At 36.3% G+C, this 24626-nt stretch overlaps 1 protein-coding gene across 1 annotated transcript in view; it reads left to right on the forward strand.

Moving 5' to 3' along the window:
* Positions 1 to 24626, forward strand: part of LOC102166013 — a 175865-nt gene that overhangs the window by 40326 nt on the left and 110913 nt on the right. The window contains exon 2 of the mRNA XM_021091908.1: positions 7787 to 7845. Coding sequence (XP_020947567.1) covers positions 7787 to 7845 — 59 coding nt within the window. The remainder of the gene's footprint in view (positions 1 to 7786; positions 7846 to 24626) is intronic.

Below are 24626 nucleotides of genomic sequence, written 5' to 3' on the forward strand. Positions count from 1 at the left end.
TGGAAAGGAGATTTCTTACCTTTTCTTTGTACAGTCCCTGGGCAGGGTCTCTCTTATTTAGAGAGCTTGGGGTACACTCTTTGTACCTACAGTTATTGATCCTTTAGTCTTTTGTGTGTGTGCGTGTGTGTGTGTGTTTAGGGCCACACCTGTGGCGTATGGAAGTTCCCAGGCTAGGGGTCCAATCAGAGCTATAGCTGCTGACTTACACCACAGCCACAGCAATGCCAGATCCAAGCTGGGTCTGCAACCTACACCACAACTCATGGTAATGCTGGATTCTTAACTCACTGAGTGAGACCAGGGATTGAACCTGCATCCTCATGGTTCTAGTCAGATTCGTTTCTGCTGAGCCACAACAGGAACGTCGATCCTTTAATCTTAATAGTAAAAATTTCTATTTGTAGAAAATTATAATAAATCTCAAGTTGTTAGTTATTAGTTATGCAAATAAAATATGAAATAAACACAAAACAAAATTGACAGAAGTATAAGGAGACATGTACCCATCTATGGTTCTCTCATGTTCGATAGGTTGGACAGAGGAAAATGAACAATGAAGTTAATAAGAATAATTTAATAGACAAAAACAGGACCTTTGACCCAACAATTAGAGAATATAATTTCTCAAGCATATAAGGGATATTTCTGTGGATTACTATAAATGCAAAACAAGTCTTAACAAAGTTTGAAGGATTAGTATTACACAGTGATATTTTCTAACCATTATATAATTAGGTTAGAAATCAATAACAAAAATGATAACGAAATAAGAAAAACATATTTAGATTCTTTTTTTAAAAAACCCAAGCTTCTAAATAACCAGAGATAAAGAGAGGAATTTTAATGCAAATTAGAGAGTAGTTGTTGGAATGATGGCAAATAAGTATTAGATAGAAATGTATACTATTACAGGCTTAATTGCAGGAAGAAAGAGATGCTGATAGTCAATTAAAGCTCAGCCTAAGAAGTTAAAAAAAGAGTCAAAGAACAAAGCCAAAGAAATTCAACAAATGGCAATAATAAGTATATAAAATAATGGAATAGGACAGAGAGATATAGTAAAGAGAAACAACGAGGCCAGAAATATGTTCTTTGATGCTAACAAAGTGGATAATACAATGATCGAAAGAGAATAAACAAATAAAATTAATAACAAAGATGTAGTAGAGATTTAAAAAAAAAATACTAGAAGGCATACCAATTTATTTAGTGGACCAGACCTCTTTGTATACAAGCAAAAATGAACTTCCTTTTTTCCTATACTTTCCTTACAAAGATATAGTAAAAAATAGTCTGTCTTGCCATTAGAAGGAATCTGTAGCAAGTTCTATAATTTTTTCTCATGTCTTATTAGAGTTCTTTATTTTTAGTAAGAAAGTCTAGTTCAGGTTAATATCAATGATTTGAACATTTTTTTTTCCTGGAGAAATTGTAACTTTTATTGTTTCACAAATTATGGGTTAGATTCTTTTGCTTTTTGGGGGGGTGGGGGATGCTCTTTTTTTTTTTCTTTTTATGGCTACATCTATGGCATATGTAAGTTCCCAGGCTAGGGGTCGAATTGGAGCTGCAGCTGCCGGCCTACCCCACAGCCACAGCAACATGGGATCTGAGACACATCTGTAATTTACACCACAGCTCATGGCAATACCAGATCCTTAAACCACTGAGAGAGGCCAGGGGTTGAATCTGTGTTCTCATGGATCCTAGTCAGGTTCATTACTGTTGAGCCACGACAGGAACCCCGGATTAGTTTTTTTCTTTAATTTTTATTTTATAGTGTTTTTTTTTTTTAATTTCATTGTGGTATAGTTGATTTACAATGTTGAATTAGTTTCAGGTGTACAGCAAAGTGAATCAGTTTTATATATATATATATTATATCCATTCTTTTTTCCCATATGGGTTATTACAGAACTTTGAGTAGATCTCCCAATGCTATGCAGTCGGTCCTTGTTAATTACATATTTTATATGTAGTAGTGCGTCTGTGTTAATTCTATCCTCCTGATTTATCTCTCTTCTTCCCCACAGTTTTCCCTTTGGTAGCCATAAGTTTGATTTCGAAATCTGTGAAAAATTTCCTTCCTCCTCCAGTCAGAGCCTAGTTTAGTCATAAGTTGTGGAAGTGGGAAGAATGTCTATTTTCTCTCTTCCCTGCTCCATCTTTTCCCCAAGTGATTTGTGGAGTTTTACTCTTTCAGGGAAGATGTTAAGGGAACAGGGGACTAAGAGAAAAGAATAAATTATTCAGTGGCTAACACAGTTCACCTCTAGATATGGCAGATGCATACTTATTTGGTGCTGATTTCATTAGCACTTGTCTTGTGTTCCTCAGGCATCCCCCACTGTGAATCTCTTGACAGAGGATACCCCCACTGTCTGGCCAATTATAACTCCCCCTCAGTCCTTGAGTTTCTAGCTGGGTCACACTGTTCCTCCAGATGATCCTCTTGGATAATGTTCCTTTAAACATAACTCTTGGCTGACTCCCTCCTGTGGACACTCACACCTTTTCCCTGCTCTTGGAGGAAGAGCCTTTGGTTTGAATACAATCTTTTCTCTCATTGCTATGTTAACTTCAAACTACCTCTCATGTTTAGTTTATCCCTATGAAAATTGATCCAATCTCTACAGAGTCTCAGCTGCAGGAGGCATATATGAACTTATGTGTGGTTTGCTTTAGATACTCTTTATTCAACTTATTAAGGGCAAGGGGAAAGGAAACTGTCTCTGCCCCACAGAGAGGGAGAAAGACATGCAGTGTATTGACATGCCCCCCCACCCCCGCCCAAGCATCATTAACCCCAAATCCTTCTGCCGTCTCATAGGTAATAACTTGCTTTAAGAAGACATACTTGATAACCACTATATTGTTTGTCTTGGAGTTTCAGCTGAGACTGAGACAGAAGGAATTTCATTTTAACAGACTGTTATATCACAAGTAACTGCATGCCAATTAACTTGAAAACTTAGAAAAAAAATTTCTTTAGAAAAAAAAGAAAAATTGATTAGACCTAATCATCAAAGAAACCAAATGAGTATTTATAAATTTAACCTACTCCCTCAAATGCAAAATAAACTAAAAAGTGGGGAAAAAAACTGTATTTCGCTATGTGAAAATTTTAATGGAGATTTGGACAATTGTAGTAAGACAATAAAAACAAAACAAAACCTTTGAAGATTTGAAAGTATTGACACAAAGTTATCATTATTCGAAAACTATTTAATTGCCTATCCTATATAGGAAATCCTAAAGACTGTACAGAAAAAGTATTAGCATTTATGAGTCTAACAATATACAGAAATCAATTATATTCCTATATATTAATGCAAGTAGTTAAAATATAATTTAAGAAAAGAGGCTTAAAGTAGCTAAAAAATTATCAAAAAATATGGGAGTTTCCATTTTGGCTCAGCAGGTTATGAACCTAATTAGTATCCATGAGGATTTGGGTTTGATTCCTGGCCTCACTCAGTGGGTTAAGGATCTAGTGTTGCCATGAGCTGTAGTGTATGTTACAGACATGGCTCGGATCCTGTGTTACTGTAACTGTGGGGTAGGCTGGCAGCTGCAGTTCCAATTTGACTCATAGCCTGGGAACTTCCATATGCCATGGGTGTGGCCCTAAAAAAAAGCAAAAAAATTTAAAAAATAAAAGAACTTTATGAAGAATTTTATAGAATTCAGTTGAAACATATTAACAAGGACCTAAGTAACTAGAGAGATTTATTAGAATCATTGTCTATTAGAAGAGTCACAGTTATAAAGATGCCAATTCTTTTGTAAAATATGAAAACAATTATGAATGAATTTACACGAAAGCTTATGATATGGAAATTTAAACCTTAAAACTACACATATTGGTGCACCATTGGAAGAATTTTGCGTGCCATCAAGGATAAACATACTCTTGTTTCAAGACTACTGCCTTAAAGAAATTCTTACAGGTATACAAAAGAATATTTATACCAGAATTATTGTAACAACATTCTTTGTATTGAAAAATAAATGGAAATGACTAAACACTGATCAATTGTAACAAACAAGTTGAGTTAAACATATGTAGTAACTAGAGTTACATGTTTCAATGTACAGATAAATCTCATGAACATGGGTTGGTCAAAAAAGGGAAATTTTGTGTGTGTATATATATATGTATATATATATATGTATAGCTTGTGATTATCCATATGAAGCATAATTTTACACATATGCATACATGTATAAAACATATGTGTATATATATATTCTAAAAAGTAAACATGCATGGTAAAGATAAATATCAAATATTTGAAAGTAACTGTTTCCAGTGTTGGTCGGGTGGGAAGGGTAAAAATGTGATTTTATTATTTCTAAAAACAATGACAACAAAATATAATGGAAGTTTTAATTTGTTTCAAGACAGTGGGATATCTCATTTTCCCTCCTTTTGTAAAATAGTAAACCATCTTTATAAGATACTCTTTTCAGATGGAAATAAATTCTATTTTACACTGTATACATTCAGTAAATTTCTTAATTTTATGTTTACATTTCTCCTTCAAAATCAAGAAAAATCAAAAAAATCTGTAACTTATATTGGGTAAAAAAAGACTGCCTCAAATTTGGAAAAAGAAAACTTTATATAATAATTTAGTTAATAGGCTTCTGCAATATTTTTATTTTTTAATTTGTTTTTTTATTAAAATACAGTTGATTTACAATGTTGTGTCAATTTCTGCTATACAGCAAAGTGACCTAGTCATACACACATATACAATCTTTTTCTCATATTTTTTTTCATCACGTTCTATCACAAGAGATTGGATATAGTTCCCTGTGCTGTACAGTAGGACCTCATGCTTAATATTTTATTTTTAAGGATTCATCAAAAGTCATTTGAGGTTTTTTTTTTTTTTATGGCTGAGTAGTATTCTATTGTGTATATATACCACATCTTCTTAATCCATTCGTCTGTCAATAGACATTTAAGTTGTTTCCATGTCTTGACTATTGTGCATAGTGCTGCAATGAACATACAGCTGCATGTATCCTTTTCAATGAAAGTTTTGTCTGGATATATGCTCAAGAGTGGGATTGCTGGGTCATATGGTAGTTCTATGTATAGATTTCTAAGGTAGCTCCATACAGTTCTCCATAGTGGTTGTACCAGCTTACATTCCAACCAACAGTGCAGGAGGGCTCCCTTTTCTCCACACCCCCTCCAGCATTTGTTATTTGTGGACTTGTTAATGATGGCCATTCTGACTGGTGTGAGGTGGTACCTCATAGTAGCTTTGATTTGCATTTCTCTAATTAGTGATGTTGAGCATTTTTTCATGTGCCTGGTGGCCATCTGTATATCTTCCTTGAAGAAATGTCTATTCAGGTCTTTTGCCCATTTTTCAATTGAGTTGTTGGCTTTTTTGCTGTTAAGTTGTATAAATTGTTTGTATATTTTAGAGATTAAGCCCTTGTCAGTTACATTGTTTGAAACGATTTTCTTCCATTCCATAAGTTGTCTTTTTTTATGGTTTCTTTTGCTGTGCAAAAGCTTGTCAGTTTGATTAGGCCCCATTGGTTTATTTTCGCTTTGATTTCTGTTGCTTTGGGAGACTGACTTCAGAAAACATTTGTACGGTTAATGTCAGAGAATATTTTGCCTATGTTCTCTTCTAGGAGTTTGATGGTGTCTTATCTTACATTTAAGTCTTTAAGCCATTTTGAGTTTACTTTATTGCATGGTGTGAGGGTGTGTTTCTGATTCATTGATTTACATGCAGCTGTCTGTTTTTCCCAGTACCACTTCATGAAAAGACTGTCTTTATCCCATTTTATATCTTGCCTCCTTTGTCAAGGATTAATTAACCATAGGTATCTGGGTTTATTTCTGTGTTCTCTATTCTGTTCCATTGGTCTATATGTCTCTTTTGGTGTCAGTACCACACTGTATTGATTACTGTAGCCTTGTAAGATTGCCTGAAAATAATGCCATTTGCAGCATTTGGGACTAGAGACTCTCATTCTAAGTGAAGTTAGAAAGAGAAAGACAAATACAATATGATATCACATATCTGGAATCTATTAAAGAGCACAAATGAAACTTTCCACAGAAAAGAAATTCATGGACTTGAAGAGCAGACTTGTGGTTGCCAAGGGGCGGGGAGTGAGTGGGGTGGACTGGGAGTCTGGGGTAAATAGATGCAAACTATTGCATTTGGAGTGGATAAGCAATGAGATCCTGCTGTATAGCACAGGGAACTATATCCAGTCACTTTGGATGGAACGTGATGGAGGATAATGTGAGAAAAAGAATATATATATATGTATGTATATATTCATATATAAATGTATGACTGGGCCACTTTGCTGTACAGTAGAAATTGACAGAACACTGTAAATCAGTTATAATAGAAAAATAATAATTATAAAAAAGAACATACACATCACAAAAGAAGATACACAGATAGTAAATAAGCATACAAGAATATGTTTGACATCATATACTACTACATTTAGAATGGATAAGCAATGAGGTCCCACTGTAAAGCACAGGGAACTATATCCAATCTCTGGGATTGGAAAAGAATGTAAAAAAGAATGTATATATATGTAGAACTGAGTTACTTGGCTATACTGCAGAAACTGGTGAAACATTATAAATCAACTATACTTTAAAATTGAAAAAAAAAGTCATTTGTTAAATAGAAATAGAACCATTCTTTATTCTGTTGCCTTAATATTAGACTATTCACTTTCTTTAATTGTTCCCCATCTCTACTATGATTAAATGAACTATATGACACAAGTAATCAAAGGATAGATTTAGAAGATTCCTAACCAGCTAAGATATTACAAATCAAATAGAAGAAAGACTTGATAAAACACAGACAGCCATCTCAGAAGCAGCAGATGAAGAGAATTTTTTCTAGTTATCAGTTACCTATTTAAAAGTAACCCCTAAAGGGAAAACTGAATTCATTCTCTTTTCTTGTCATAATTAGTATTTCCGGAATGTTTTCTTTCCTTCACATCTTGAATTTTAATGCTTCACTAAAGAATAATGGAAAAATCATTTGATGAAGCCAAAGATTGCATTTAATTCTAGTGTGTGTTAATTGGCTTTATTAAAAATTAGCATTTTTGAATTTCTAATTCTCTTTCTAATTTATGAAATGTCACTCATTTTCTCATGTATCATACTGTAATTAAATTTGCATGGGAGTAAATTTTATTTGTCTCTGTTGCTTAAACACTGAAGATTTGTCTGCACAACAAATGCAGGATATTTCTATATTGGTGTGTTGACAATAAAATGTTCATTAATTTTAAACATGGCAACAGCAGTACACATGCTGCAATTATAATTACCATTGCTTAGTAACAGCATGTCTCTGAGTGACAATGGGATTTAGCTGAATACGTATTACATGTGCTTCTCCTTGCAATATTTTCTCAATGTAGTTCTGATCCCTAGGTAGAAGTTGCCAGTTTAGGTGAAGGCATTTGGGCCAAATACTGATTCTGCTCCATAAACCATCAATGTAATCAGTCTAAGACCAATAGCGATTCACAATTAATCACATAATAATTGGATCATTCCTTCAATGTCAATACATTAGAAGCTGCATGAAAAGCATTCGGGAAAACTGTTTACCAGACTTAAATTTCTCTAGAGAAATCAAACACTGTACAATTAACAGGAAAAAATGAATTGTTCATTCTCTGGTTTAATTAGAAATGCACCACATCTGAACCCTTTTCTGACTCCTTTTATTCCCTAATTCTGCTGTTATTCCAGAGTTATCGTTCAGCCACGGAGATTTTGCAGCAGACCTTCATCCAGATCAGGGACAAATTGTAAGCAATGATCTTCTATAAACACTCTGGTGTTCTTTATTGCAGAGATGACAGCAATAAAGCAAATTCACTGTTAAAAAATTGTGGAGTTCTGGAGTTCCCGTCGTGGCGCAGTGGTTAATGAACCTGAGTAGGAACCATGAGGTTGAGGGTTCGATCCCTGCCCTTGCTCAGTGGGTTAATGATCTGGCATTGCCGTGATCGTGTAGGTTGCAGACGCGGCTTGGATCCCGCGTTGCTGTGGCTCTGGCGTAGGCCAGTGGCTACAGCTCCGATTAGACCTCTAGCCTGGGAACCTCCATATGCTGCAGGAGCAGCCCAAGAAATGGCAAAAAGACAAGAAAAAAAAATTGTGGAGTCATTTTCATTTTCTCTCTAGAATCTTATATTCATTATGCATTTTAATATTTTCTTTATATTAATACAATGGAAACTTGGATAGAATAATTTTTATAACAACACTTGAGATCAGAAGTGCTATTTTTATGATTTATTGAACGCAATTGTCTTGTATTCGTGTGTGGCCATTGGGACTCTTTGTATAGTACAGGTCAGCATAGGTATCTTCCCCCATGGCCTCCCTCTTCTCAAGTACTGGTGTTGAACCTCTTCTTTTCACACCACCATGCTCCTTTCAGAATCAAGACACACCCTTATTTAAGGGGGATGTTAATGATTGTCCTGGTATCAAGTGCCATGGCTGTACCTGTGGGATCAGTTTGCAAAAGCATTCAATATTCCTGGGGCAAGAATGATCCACCTTCTCTGAATGAGCCATTGGTTATAACCAACAATTGTAGAAGGCCTTCTATAAGCAGTAATAACAATGAGCCCTCATATCTCCTCCAAAAGGCAAAAAGATTGAAAGTATTAAGGAAAGATTTCAAAATTTGGAAATAAGACCAAAAAATAACTGTGTGTCCTTACAATATCATAGTAGAGCATTTTCTGACAAGTCTCCCTAGGAGCCATCTCACTATTGAGGAGCTTTAACTTTCTTTGACTTACTATTACATATTGATTAAGGCCCAGGGCCTATAAAATTAGATGTTATCTTGGAAGAATGAGGAATTGCAATTAACTTTTGTCCAGCAGTGACGCAAATGTAAATATATATATATATATATATATATATATATGAAATTTAGTAATCTCATTTCAGCATTCATTCTTTTGTTGACTGTTTAAACATCTGTCATAGTCTCTTGAACTGCTTTGACAGCTTTGTCATCTTTCTAGTTTTATCATTAGTTAAATAATTCTCTGAAATAAGCTCACTATATATTTCTATTAGAATTAGATATTTTATAAAATTATATTTCACAGATCAGAGAGAAGCTGAGAAAATTCCAGAGTTGCCATTAACGCTTCACCTGGATTCCTTCAGTGATAACATCCTATAGAACCATAGTACAATAATCAGAACTGAGAAACTAATATTAGCATAAAAATACTGTTAACTACAGGCCGTATTCAAATTTACTCATTTTTTTATAAATGATCTTTTATGTGTATAGTTCTATGAAATTTTATCATTCATACATACATATTTAAGTAACCAGCACCATCATCGAAATCAAAAATGTTCCATCAACTCAGAGAAAATGCTTCACGCTATTCCTTTGTATCCACACCCTCCATACAAAGCTAACATCCAACAACCACTGATCTGTTCTACATCATTATAATTTAGTTATTTTGAAAGTGTCATATAAGTGGAATTATCCCCATATGTATTTTTTAGAGATTGGCTTTTTTCGTTTAGTGTAATTCCCTTGGAATTCATCCAAGTCGTAGTAGGCATCAATCATATGTTTCTTTTGTTTGCTGAGTAGTATTCTATTCAAAGAATGAATCATCGTTTATTCATTCACCCATGAAAGGATATTGGGTTGTTTCCAGTTTTTTATTATTACAAATAAAGTTGTCATGAATGTCCACATATTCATGTATAGGAATTTGCATAAATACAAACTCTTATTTCTCTAGGTTAAATACTCAAGAGTTGGATTGCTAAGTCATATGATAAAGGTAAGCTTAACTTTATAAGAGCCTGCCCAAATGTTTTCCAGAGGCTTTGTACCATTTTACATTCCACAAGCAATGTCTGAGAGATCCACTTCTCCTTGTCCTCACCAGCACGTGTGATAATATCATATGTCTTAGCAATTCAAGTAGCCATCAAGTGATACCCAGTTTTTATAAGTTGCATCTAACTAATAGCTAATGATGCTGGACATCTTTTCATGTACTTATCTCATCTGTATATCCTGTTTGGTTAAGTACCAGATTAGTCTTCGCTTGTTTTTTTATTAGGTTGTTTTTGTTTTTAACTCTTACATTTTGAGAATTCTTTATGTATTCTGCATATATGGACTATTGAGCCTGTGTAATGCGTTTTTAAAATTTCAGTTACTGTAGTTTTCACTTCGATAATCTCTCTTTGGTTCTTCCTTTGATCTATTTCTTTGCCTAGACAGTTTTCTCATTGATTTCAAGAGAATTCATGGTTGCTTCCTAGAGCATTTTTATAATAATCTACTTTAAAGTTCTTGAAAGATAATTCTAAGATCTGTATTTTCTTAGCATTGTCATCTCCTGTCTCTTCTCCTTGAGACTTTCCTGGTTCTTGCTCTGCTGAATAATTTTGGATTGTATCTTGAATATTTTTAATATTATGCCCTGTGCCTCTGGTTGCTATTTAAACTTTTCATTTGAGCTGGCAGTATTTAGGTTCAGAATGGACATCAAATCCCTCTTGTGTGAGCCTTTGTGGTGCTCTTTTGGTCATCCTTGCTTGTGTACTACAGAGAAAACCACTTGAAACCTGGGTGGTATGGAATACCACAGTTCTTCTCTCAAAGCTCGTTGTTTTTGATTTTGGTTGATTTTAGGAATGGGCCACTTGGGGGCATGAGCCTAAGCTTCATACATTAATTTAAAGGCTTCCATTCTCTTCCTCCCTCCTTTCTGTAATTGCTCCTGTACTCTAGCTGAAAGGAGAATGGATAACAAATTTCAGCTGTCATTTGCTTAGTATAGGGCAGTGGTTGTCAACAGGGATCCTCCCCAAAGTTCCTGTGTCCCATTATCTACAAAATTTAGTCTTTTTATTCTAAACAGCTTACTTTATATATTAAAACACTGAAAATCAATGGTTTCTCTCTCTCTCTGTCAAGTAATATTCTTTTTTCTCAATGCCACAAGGATGCTTGTGATTGCTTAAAAGTAGGTTCAAGATACATAAGGGAGAGAGAGAACACATACAAATTAATATTTCAAAATTTTATCATGTTATATTTCTACAGGTGATTCTTAATGTTGAATGCCAGTTAGCTTTGGAAATGTGCTTTTTTATTTCTAGGAACAGCATCAGCTTTCTGTTTACATTGCCATTGATATATCAACCGGAATGTTTGCTCTAGTACACACCTGCTGCTTTTACGCTAATGCTTTCTCTGGAGCTGTGTTGTGGAGTGTTATGTATGTATTATAAAGTGTTTGGTCATAAAGTTTTAGTATTTTTACACAGAAACAACGATACAATGGACGATTGCATTCAGATTTAATATTTGGACACGAATAGGTCACAGATGGGATTCATAAAGACCATTTTAGTAGAAGCCACAAGGATTTAGAAGGTAATCGGTCCTATTTTCAAATCTTAGCTCTGTAGTATAAATTTGAAGAAATCCACTACTCCTTGAGAGCCCCTTTCCTCATTTAAGATGGGATACTACCACAACAATGGAAGGGTTGTGAGGCCCAGATAGCATTTTATGCAGAGACCAGCTAGGATGCTTCCTGGCACAGTGAGTGTCAATTCACTTCTCTAATAGGCATGAAATCAAAACATAACTATAAGATTTGGTAGTAATGTAAAATTAAAATCAAAAACTTAAAAGTGGGAGTTCCTATAGTGGTTCAGCAGAAACGAATCTGACTAGTCCATGAGGATGCAGGTTCGATCCCTGGCCTCACTCAGTGAGTTGAGGATCCGGAATTGCTATGAGCTGAGATATAGGTTGAAGGTGAGGCTCAGATCTGGCGTCACTGTGGCTGTGGTGTAGGCCAGCAGCTGTAGCTCCAACTCAACCCCTAACCTAGGAACCTCCATATGCCGTGGGTGCTGCCCAAAAAAGACAAAACAAAAACAAAAACAAAACCTAAAAATGGTGACATAAGCCAGGGAATCATTTTGAATCAAAAGGGACTTTCTAATGAATTCCTCATTATACAGATAGCAAAATAAGACTCTAAAGGGTTAAGTGACTTGCAGATGTAGTTCTTGAGTCCAGAAGCAAATCTGGGACCAGAACTCTGATCTCCTAATCAGTAGACCTTAACACCATGGCACAAACAGCCTATTTATTGTCCCATATAAAAACCATCTAAAATGGAATCTATTATACTCATTGATCATTACAACAGACCTCAACATACTATAAAATGTGCACATGGCATATAAACTGCAGGTGTACTGCATCATAAAAATAAAAGCATTAGCTGATATGGCAATTGCAGCAAAAATTCAATATTCAACTAAAAACACCACTTGCTTTTGAAAACTGGAACTCTGAGGATGATATAGAAGATTCAGATCATTTTAAAAAGCTATCATGGGAAGTTTAAATGGATACTTTTTCTATTTGTAGACAATGGTCTTCTAGCAAAGGAACATTAAAAAATTATTCCATGGAATATTTCTTTACACACATGGTGAATATCTTATGGAATGTTTGAAGTCATCCTTAGAACTTTGGGAGGACTTAGAAAATTTTGGAGAATGTGGTTCTGTACTAGCTTAAAATTTTACCGAAAGGTGTTTTCAGTTTCTGCTCACCCACTCCTTACCTGGTGCCTAGAACAAACAACAGCAAATAAATGAGGTCTGTTTATTTTATTCTGCAGACAAAGAAGGAAGGGACTCCATGTTTACTATTCTTTCTGTTCATTCTCCTACCCATGTCATATTATAAGTATTTTTGTTACCAAGATGTACAGAGCCTTTGGCCAGCATTGCGCTAATACCACCTCCTAGACTATGACTTCAGTTTTGGTGTAGCTCTTCCCCTGAAAGCAGAGACTGCTGGAGCTGAGGCTGAGTGAGTTTTTTATCCATGACAGTTAAATGACCAAAGATAACACTTTCTGTCTGTGTCTCTGACTTGACAGTACTCCCCAACCCCTACCCAAATCCTGTTCTGTTAATCAGAACTGATCCAAAATCTTCCTAGTCCTGATCTCCAAGGTTGTCACTTCACTTACAGGAAAATTGTTTCCCACTGGATTGCTTTCTGCTTTGTCACTTCACTTACAGGAAAATTGTTTCCCACTGGATTGCTTTCTGCTAAGACCTATGCAGAAGAGAAAAATCTAATTTCTATATGCTCTCATTGCTATTTCTATTAAATCAGAGAGGAGAGTTGCCTCAATTATATTGACCAGTACAACTCTCTTTGATTCATTATCCATATTTGAGGCAAAACATCCTACTGGGACTCTGATGTTAGTGAGACTTACAATTCTGTTTTTCAAAGGGAAGAAAAGTCAAAATAATAATTCTCTGAAGATAACTTTCTTTCCCTCCTTTTTATCCCTTAACATTAGACAATCACAATCAGAACATTACTACTAATCCAAACAAATACCACAAGTATGATTTTATATTTCTTTTTTCATTTCCCATAACATTAAATGCTCTTAAAAAATTTGATCATTGGGAGTTCCCGTAGTGGCGCAGTGGTTAATGAACCTGACTAGGAACCATGAGGTTGCGGGTTCGATCCCTGCCCTTGCTCAGTGGGTTAATGATCTGGCATTGCCGTGATCGTGTAGATTGCAGACGCGGCTCGGATCCCGCGTTGCTGTGGCTCTGGCGTAGGCCGGTGGCTACAGCTCCGATTCGACCTCTAGCCTGGGAACCTCCATATGACATGAGAGCGGCCCAAGAAAATGGCAAAAAGACAAAAAAAAAAAAAAAAAAAAAAAATTTGATCAGTCCACCCTTTGCCCCAGACTGCTCTAGTGTGAAACGTGTTACACAGTAGCAATTATTTGAGTGGTTTTTTTTCTCTATTTTTTTTTCCACAGTACAGCATAGGGACCCAGTTACACATACATGTATACATAATTTTTTCTCCCATTGTCATGCTGCAAAGTAAGTATCCAGACAGTTCTCAGTGCTACACAGCAGGATCTTATTGTAAATCCATTCCAAGAGCAATAGTTTGCATCCATTTACCCCAAGATCTCAATCCCTCTCACTCCCTCTCCCTCCTTCCGGGGAACTACAAGTCTATTCTCTAAGTCCATGATTTTCTTTTCTGTGGAAAGGTTCATTAGCGCTGTATATTAGATACCAGATATGACTGATATCATATATTTGTCTTTCTCTTTCTGACTTATTTCACTCAGTATGAGAGTCTCTAGTTCCATCCATGTTGCTGCAAATGGCATCATGTCGTTCTTTTTTATGGCTGAGTAGTATTCCATTATATATATATATATATCACATCTTCCTAATCCAGTCATCTGTTGATGGACATTTGGGTTGTTTCCATATCTTGGCTATTGTGAACAGAGCTGCAATGAACATGTGGGTGCATGTGTCTTTTTAAAGGAAAGTTTTGTCCAGATATATGCCCAGGAGTGGGACTGCTAGATCATATGGTAGTTCTATGTATAGATTTCTAAGGTAGCTCCTTACTGTTCTCCATAGTGGTTGTACCAGCTTACATTCCCACCAACAGTGCAGGAGGGTTCCCTTTTCTCCACAACCCCTCTAGCACTTGTTATGAGTGGACTTATTAATGATGGCCATTCTGACTGGTGTGAGGTGGTATCTTGTGGTAGTTTTGATTTGCATTTCTCTAGCAATCAGGGATGTTGAGCATTTTTTTCGTGTGCTTTTTGGCCATCTGTATATCTTCCTTGGAGAAATGTCTATTCAGGGCTTTTGCCCATTTTTTAATTGGGTTGTTGGCTTTTTTGCTGTTGAGTTGTATAAGTTGCTTGTATATTCTAGAGATTAAGCCCTTGTCCATTGCATTGTTTGAAACTATTTTCTCATTCTCTAAGTTGTCCTTGTTTTTTCTTTTTGGTTTCCTTTGCTGTGCAAAAGCTTTTCAGTTTGATTAGGCCCCATTGGTTTATTTTTGCTTTTATTTCTGTTGCCTTGGGAGACTGACCTGAGAAAATATTCGTAAGCTTGATGTCAGAGAATGTTTTGCCTGTGTTCTCTTCCAGGAGTTTGATGGTGTCTTATCTTATATTTAAGTCTTTCAGCCATTTTGAGTTTATTTTCATGCATGGTGTGAGGGTGTGTTCTAGTTTCATTGATTTGCATGCAGCTGTCCAGGTTTCTCAGCAATGCTTGCTGAATAGACTTTTTTTTCCCATTTTATGTTCTTGCTTTCTTTGTCAAAGACTAATTGATCATAGGTGTCTGGGTTTATTTCTGGGTTCTCTGTTCTGTTCCATTGGTCTGTCTGTCTGTTTTGGTACCAGTACCACACTGTCTTGATGACTGTGGCTTTGTAATATTGCTTGAAGTCTTGAAGAGTTATGCCTCCTGCTTGGTTTTTGTTTCTCAGAATTGCTTTGGCAGTTCTGGGTTTTTTGTGGTTCCATATAAATTTTTGGATTATTTGTTCTAGTTCTGTCAAAAATGTCATGGGTAATTTGATAGGGATTGCATTAACTCTGTAGATTGCTTTGGGTAGTATGACCATTTTTACAATAATAATTTTTCCAACCCAGGAGCATGGAATATCTTTCCATTTCTTTACATCTTCTTTAATTTCCTTGATTAATGTTTTATAGTTCTCAGCATATAAGTCCTTTACCTCCTTTGTCAGGTGTATTCCCAGGTATTTGATTTTTTGGGGTGCACTTTTACAAGGTATTGTATTTTTGTATTCTTTTTCTAATATTTCATTGTTAGTATACAGAAATGCGACTGTTTTCTGAATGTTAATCTTATATCCTGCTACTTTGTTGAATTTGTTGGTCAGTTCAAGTATTTTGTGGGTTGAGTCCTTAGGGTTTTCTCTATATAGTATCATGTCATCTGCATACAGTGAGAGTTTTACCTCTTCTTTTCCTATTTGGATGCCTTTTATTTCTTTTGTTTGTCTAATTGCTGTGGCTAGGACTTCCAATACTATGCTGAATAGCAGTGGTGAGAGTGGGTATCCCTGTCTTGTTCCAGATTTGAGTGAGAAGGCTTTCAGCTTTTCTCCATTGAGTATTATATTTGCTGTGGGTTTGTCATAAATGGCTTTTGTTGTGTTAAGGTATGTTCACTCTATACTCACTTTGGTAGGAGTTTTGATCGTGAATGGATGTTGTACTTTGTCAAATGCTTTTTCTGCATCTATTGAGAGGATCATGTGGTTTTTGACTTTTCTTTTGTTAATGTGGTGTATGACATTGATTGATTTGCATATGTTGAACCATCCTTGTGAACCTGGAATGAATCCCACCTGGTAGTGGTGTATGATCTTTTTTCTGTGTTGTTGGATTCGGTTGGCTAAAATTTTGTTGAGAATTTTTGCATCTATATTCATCAAAGATATTGGCCTATAGTTTTCTTTTTTGGTGGTATCTTTGTCTGGTTTTGTAATTAGGGTGGTGGTGGCATCATAGAATGTTTTTGAGAGTGTTCCTTCTTCTTCAACCTTTTGAAAAAGTTTAAGGAGGATGAGCACCAGATCCTCTTTGTATGTTTGGTAGAATTCACCTGTGAAGCCATCTGGTCCTGGACTTTTATTTGTAGGGAGTGTTTTTATGACATATTCAATTGCATTTCTAGTGATATGTCTGTTCAGTATTTGTTGTTGTTTATCAAAAACCACACTTTGAATTTTTTTCTGTGTTCAGCCTGGTATTGAAGAATACTTGTCTATGTCTGATATTCTTGTAGATTGACCATTCAGGGGCCCTATTTATATGAAAATAGCAACAAAAACTCTTATATTCTACAAGGTTTTACAGTAAAAGTCCAGTAGTCTGGTTCGAAAGCAGTAGATTCCTGCTTGAGGATAAATTTGAATACAGCTCAATGCCTATCACTCAAGTTGTTCTTCATCCAAAACTTACATACTTATATCTTGATCCTTGGGTATAAAGCCTGTAATAAAAGAGCAGGTTAAAACTAAAAGTGTCACTTAAAGCATCTCCAAAGTATTGAGGGCACGGGGCCTCAGAACTGTCACTGTCAGCAGTTATAAAGGGAAGGAGTGGTGATGTCATCATAGGGGCCAGGGTGAGAGAAGATGCCAGAAGTACAGACAGAAGGGAGCTTTACATCTCTCAGCGGCTGCTGCAGTGTAGAAATTGGCTGGCACTGTCCCATTGGTGCCACCCTCAGTGGCGAGCTGCAGTATTGACTGTGGTAGCCACACCGGTGAGCCAAGGGCAGCACCAGAACAGTGTGTTCAGGAAGCAAGGACTTAAGGGACAGGCAACCTTGGTATATGCCCTGGGTGACTAGCAGCGGCAGCTGCAAACCATTCTGTATGCCTTGGCTTATGAGCTTTGCCCCAAATTCCTTTTCTGGAAAATAACAGAGACACTGATTGTATTAGTCAGGGTTCTCCAGAGAATCAGAACTGCTATTGTGGAAGCTGAGAAGTCTCAGGATCTCCAGTCTGCCAGCTGGAGACCTAGAAAAGCAAGAGGTGTAATTTAAGTCTGCAGGCCTGTCCTCTAGGAGAGCCAGGGGTGCAAGTCCCAGTCCAAGGGCAGGAGAAGATGAGATGAGATGTCCTAACTTAGACAGTGAGGCAAGAAATAAAAAGGAGTGAATTCCTTCTTTCTCTGGCTTTTATTCTATCAGGCCTTCAATAGATGGGATGATGTCTCCTGATGTGTTCCCCCCCACAAATTCAAACATCTTTGTTTAAATTGAAAACAATACTTAAAGCTGCATTTAGAGAAGTTCCCACTGTGGCACAACAGAATCAGCAACATCTCTGGAGCACTGGGATGCAAGTTCTATTCCCAGACCAGCACAATGGGTTAAGGATCTGGAATTGCTGTAGGTCGCAACTACAGCTTAGAACTGTTCCCTGGCCTGGGAGCTCCACATGCTGCAGGGCAGCCAAAAAAGAAAAAAAAAACAAAACTGCATTTTGAGTCACACCCTTTTGTTTGTAAAAATCATAGGGAGTGTTTCTTGGTAAGGGAGAGGTATTTCTGGGTCAACAAAACCCGATTTGACCTTGGACTTTAAACAAATTGTAGAGAATGGAGGAAAAAACACATCAAGGCGGGTAGTCTACCACCCTGAGTCCACTGAAACAGCTCCACATCTGAAAACAGCCTCACCACCCAAACACACCCAGAAATGTTGAATCTGGGCACTCAGTGGCCAGTCAAATCAGCACATAAAATTAACCCCTGTACCATCAACATTAGCAAAGGTAAAAGAGGAGCCAAAATGGTTGTGTGGAGGGTTGATTGGTGGTGTGTTCATTATGCACCCCTGGGAAATCTCAACTGTATTGGCAGAGTTTGAAGAGAACTGGTTTTAATAATAGGAGATAGAGGAAATCCAGAAGAATGAGAGTTTTGTGACCTATCTCTCTGCAGGCTGGTGTGGCCAAGGAGAGAGGGAGATCACATTTCCTTAAAGAGCTGTTATCTAACTCTGTTATTTTCAAAGGGAGCTTCAGGGAGAGATAAAAAAGGTAGAAAAGGCCACTTGAGAGACGTGTAATTTGGTGAGAAAAAGAATGGTCTTTCTTTTTTGATTTACTGCTCTTGAGGTAATTTTAGACCATTTTACAATATTGACTGGTAAGGAATCCTAATTCTTTTTTCTGCAGACACTGTTAAATGGGTAGATAAATGTACTGAGTTGTCTGAACTATGACTTGAGTTCTGTATCCCAAAGACAATCTATGAGAAAATTATATTTTAATTTCCTCCCTTAAAGTCCAAATAACTACCTTTTCTACTCTCCAAGGGCATAGGCACCAGGGAGCCTAATTCATATAATAAATTCCCCTTAGGTAGTTAAAATGTTTACTATCTTGGGGCAGAAAAAAAATTTAGAATGAAGCAGGTGACACACTGAAAATGTAGCGGTTGTGTTTGGAAGTATATTTTTCCAACAGGCTTTGTCATTTGTAACTTTTATCATGAGAGTTGAGCATTTCTCTCCTCTACTGCATAAGCCCTCCCTCTCTGTCCTCCAGACCGCATTAACAGATCCTGTCTCTCGAAGATCAAATATGAGGATAAAACATCTCTGAAGCAATAAAATCAATGAATAAAGATTTGGTGTACAGTTCAAATTGAGCTTTGCCTAACACGTCTAGGTGAAGTCTCCCCGCCTGTGTGATTCCCTGCAGGGCTTGTTAACTGCTCCTCTAAACTAAAGATACATTGAAGAGTTTGTGTCTCTTTGTTATATGTTTACTGAATACCAATACAGTGGTTTTCTTTGGAAAGTGTGAGTGTTCTGACCAAGTTAGTGCAGCTTCTGAAACCATGATGGTAACTTGCAGAAATTTTATGAAGAAAACGTCTCCATAGCTGTCTATGTATAGACAAGTTTAGGAAAAAGAAACACACACACACACACAGACACAAACATACAAACACTGTATACATACAGACATGTGTAAATAGTTGGATGGATAGAGAGATGACTGATAGACAAATAGAGACAGAGAGAAAAAATGAGACTGAGATACATACGCATATACACATACACAGAAAGATTATGGACTGAAAATTTGCATAACTCAGAGGACGTCTTCTGTCTAAAATACACCAAGCTATTCACTTAAAGAAATATTTTGTGTACATTTAAGAATGCCCAACACTTGTACCCCACTTTCCGTCTGTGCTCACTTGGTAACAGAGTGAAGCCAACAGATAGCAAAACACCATCTCCTTCACACCACAAGAGCTCAGTTAGGTACCCTTGTACTTCCTAAAAATGAACCCCAGGGTTAACTCTTTTTGCCTCTGGAGGGAGAGCTCTTGGAACCCAGAGAAAAGTTCTTTCGTGATATGAATGTCTGTGATTATATTTGCTTGAAGGTTTCTTATATGCCAGAGCCTCTGCTAAGCGCTATATATAAATCAATTAGTTCATAAAATATATAATGGATACTGATAGTCTTTACTGATTACCTTTACTGATGAAGAAACTGTGGTATTGAAAAGTTAAGTAACTTGCCTAAAATCAGGGAGTTTATTGTCGATAAGCAAACTAAGGCTCAAAGTTTAAGGAACTTGCTCAAGGTTGCAAAGCTCAAGATCAAATGCAGGGCTGCTAAAAATGAACAACCCAGTCTGTTCCACTGCAGCACATTGCCTTGCAAAGAAACACGACAGGCATAGTTTAAATGTTTACTTGCCCAAAGCTCCTTGGGAAACTGCCCTTATCTGAACCGTCTGAAGGGCGGCAGGTGTATTTTACATCACAAGACCCCGCACCAATGACTAATTGGATCAGGAGTGGCCCCTGAAACAAGGGTGACCATCCAGAGACTGCCGGGGTAGCTATGATTTGTGAGGCTTGGATCAAGGAGAGGAGATCTGTTCATTGGAGTTCTTTGAAGAATTGAAACGGAGAAACTAGGAGACTGGAATTTTGGTGTGGTGGGTTATTATTATAAAGGCTTCTCCGATGTTTTCCTAAAGACATGTTAATTATCAAGAATCTTCAAAAGAAAAGGTGCACTTCAAAAGACCGACATGTTCTATATACATATGGTATTTAAATATAGAGCTTTATGTTTGCTAAGAAAAGTACTTTTTTAAGGAAATAAGTTAGCAAGTGAATTCATATAATGCCATAGTAAATACATAATACATAAGTAAAATCAATATGCTATTTTAAATTTTAGGTTTTTAACTTTACATCAAAATTAATTATATGCTTAAATAGAATAATATTAAACCCTATCACTTTACTGGCCATGCAACTTAAATAAGTGCCTCAGATCCTTTAAAATGCAAAGAAAAAAAAAAATTACTTCATTTTTCCTACCTGAAAGTAGGGAAACTACTTAAACATTGTTAAGTAATCAGTTGCAAACTAGAATAATTTAACTTCTTTTCTCAGCACTGAATTGCCCTTTAAAAATTATAATTTGTAAGTTAAATAAAAATTCATATGAGCCCTTTACATGGCTGGCCATCAATATTTGTCAGAATTTTATGTAATGAAATGATCTTGGCATTTCTCTAGCATATCCTATACCAATGATTGTCAAAATTTGGTAACTCTTTTTAAATTAAAAAAAAACCATTTGCTTGAATAATCATCATTATCAACTATAGCAGGAGAGGCAGAAAGCAAAGAAGAAATTCTTTTAAAATTCAGAAAATAAAAAGACAATAATGATGTTCTGAAGGCAGGGTGAGAAAATTAGATTTAGTATATGAAAATTTAGAAAAGATAATATATGATGATAACTTGGATGTTGGGAACATTCTGTAAATACTCATCAATTTTCATAAGGATGTTTTTCAGAAACTCTCTAAAGTTCATATGTCAACAGTTAATTTTTTTTTTTTAATAAATGGAAATGCTTCTTACATTTGCCACAATTTTATTGATTGTGAGCTGTTAGAAGAGCTTTTAAATACCAAGGATCTCTGGCTCCCTTGGTTTGCATGTGACAGTTTTATTTTTCTGCAGATAGCTTCAAAAACAGCCATTTGTTTTTCTCTCCTTTTTGTTTAGTGGATATCAAACAAGGATATTCAGAGGTTTACGGCTAATGCTTTTATTTATTTATTTATTTATTTATTTTTGGTCTCTTGTCATTTTAGGTCTGCACTAGCGGCCTACAGAGGTTCCCAGGCTAGTGGTTCAGTCAGAGGTGTTGCTGCTGGCCTACGCCACAGCCACAGCTATGCCAGATCCAAACTGGGTTTGCGACCTATACCACAGCTCATGGCAATGCTGGATCCTTAACCCACTGAACGAGGCCAGGGATCGAACCAGCAACCTCATGGTTCCTAGTCGGATTTGTTTCTGCTGTGCCATGATGGGAACTCTTTTTTAAATTTAAATTAAAAAAATTAAAATGACAGTATTGTGCTAAGAGAAAAATAAGTTTTTCAAAGAGTCAATAAAAAAGGATAATCAATACAACTTTCTATATTTTTTTCATCATGGCCTGATTTTTAGTCTAATCTTGTCCAATTTGATTTTTGACATTGAATTTATAATTCCTAGAGAATGGGTCTAGGCCGCACATTTGAAATACCTCAAATAAGGTATTAGAATACTGAAGTAAAGTATAACTTAAAAGGTAACATTTTTCCTTCTACAAACTAAAAGATTCCAGCTCCTAATAATGTTTCAAAATATAACTCATGTAAGCAACAATGATATTTGGGATTGTCACAGTAATAGAATGTCATGGATAATGACACAGGATATTCAGTACAATTGAACTAGTGAGACATGCAGTGTTCAAAAGACCTAAGACTTTTAAAGTCATTCACATTAAGGAATAAATTCCTTGTAGCAGATGCATTGGAAATAACATGTCTGATTTGGTGGACTGTTTGCTTAAATAGCTGGTATCTATTTTTGTAAACAAGTGAAAAAGTGACAAGTTTGAATTAGAGAGCTGCTTACTTAGAACTGCTACCCACCTGCACACTGGGGAGTACTGTTTGCTTTACCTAAACAGATGTTTTGATTGACTTGAGTAGGATAATTAAGTATGCACACACTAAATATTTGTGAGGTTCAAACATGTACTGATTGCTAGACTCCAATTAAATAAATGAGCAAATCACAGAAGGTATCATGTGCATGTATTTTAGCCAAGCAAGTTCCAATTAATTTAAGTAGGGATGTCCTTCGGTGGAAGGATGGAATCCTTCAATCTGGTTTTCATTTAAAAATCAACAAGAAGAAAGTCTTAACGTATAGTAACAATTCTTGGTACCCTCATTTCACATGACCAAAACCAACTATCTATCCAGGCAAATAGAATGCATTATTTTTGTGGGGAAAAATTGGTTAGTTATATTACCAGTGGGTAGAAGACTAATGCAGATCAGAAGGATAATTAGGAACAAGTCACTTAAACCACTTTGGTTGGTTTCCTGGAAAGAGATTTTTATCAGCGCCAATCCATTTTTATCTCCTGTCTTGCTCTCCAGTTTTGTATCTTGCACTTGACAGATTAATACATGGTGGCCTTGTATGTGTCCAGCCAGGTCCCTGCTCTCTGTATTCCAGTTTCTTCATGTGCATCTAAAGTGGGTAATGCTGGCACTTAGTGCAGGAAGGTTCTCTTTAAGCAGACACAAGGGAGTAAGAAGATTCTTCATTCTTGGCTACAAGTCCAATATTTTTTTCTAATAAAACTCTGTCTAGAACCTCATTTCCTCTTTGCTCTGAATATATGTCTCACAAGTAGAATAATAATTCTACTTGCCTCATTTGATGCTTACAATTTTCATAATTATAGCTATAAGAAGAATTTAAGAGCAGAGGAAATACCAACCTTTAAAAATGCCAACTTTTAGCACTTATAAATAAAGCTGCTGTAAACAGTCATATGCAGGTTTTTATATAGACATACATTTTCAATACATTTGGGTAAATAAACTAGGAGCATGACTTCCGGATCACATATAGTGACTATGTGTAGCTTTATAAAACAAAGACATATCTAATCTACTAGTTCTGAGCAGAGTGTTTCATAGGGAAGTGAAATATTTTTGAGGGTAGTAAAATAAACCTATGATTCTTGTGTATGCTTTATCCTTAATGAAATAATGCCATTTGCAGCAACATGGATGCAACTAGGGATTGTCATATGAAGGGAAGTAAGTCAGAAAGAGTAAGACAAATACCACATGATATCACTTATATGTGGAATCTAAAAAATGGCGCAAATGTGGGAGTTCCTTTCCTGGCTCAGCTGTAATGAACCCGACCAGTATCCATGAGGATATGGGTTTGATCCCTGGCCTCACTCAGTGGATTAAGGATCTGGCATTGCTGTGAGCTGTGGTGTTAGCCAGCAGCTACAGCTCAGATTTGACCCCTAACCTGGGAACTTCCATAGGCCATGGGTATGGCCCTAAAAATACTAAAATAAAATAAAATAAGCCATCAGTGAACCTATCTACAGAACAGAAACAGAGTCACAAACAAGGAGAACAGACCCCCATCTTGCCAAGGGGGAGGGGCGAGGATGTGGGATACACTGTGAATTTGAGGATACACTGCGAATGGATGGGCAGTGAGGTCCTAGCATGGGAACTGTGTCCAGTCTCTTGTGATAACACATGATAGGGGATGATATGAGGACAGAGATGTATATATGTGTATGACTGGGTCACATTGCTGTAGAGCAGAAATTGGCACAACATTGTAAATCAACTATAATAACAACAACAACAACAAGATAGTTCTTCTTTTGGCCAGAAGTATAATTTAATTCTAACTTGTAAGCTTGTATTGTTTATCGATTAATGAAACTCAACTATCATTCTTTCCTTCGAAATTAAAAATGAAAAAGATATTTTAATTGTCCCAACCCATATTCTGTCACTATTCTAAGGCCCTACCCAAGATTTCTATTAATTTCCAGGGTCTTTCCATTTTTAGAATTAATTCTGCTTGAGTTTCTGTTACGTTTGAACTATCCATTTCACTCGGATCTCACAGTGCTTGGCTATCATTCTCCCTCTTTTCTGACAGGAACGTAGAACTGAATTTCTTTATAAGGTTCCCTACACTCACACAAACAGACACACACACACACACACACATTAAAAGT

This window comes from Sus scrofa, chromosome 5, assembly GCF_000003025.6.
Source record: "Sus scrofa isolate TJ Tabasco breed Duroc chromosome 5, Sscrofa11.1, whole genome shotgun sequence".
In the NCBI taxonomy this organism is placed as follows: domain Eukaryota; kingdom Metazoa; phylum Chordata; class Mammalia; order Artiodactyla; family Suidae; genus Sus; species Sus scrofa.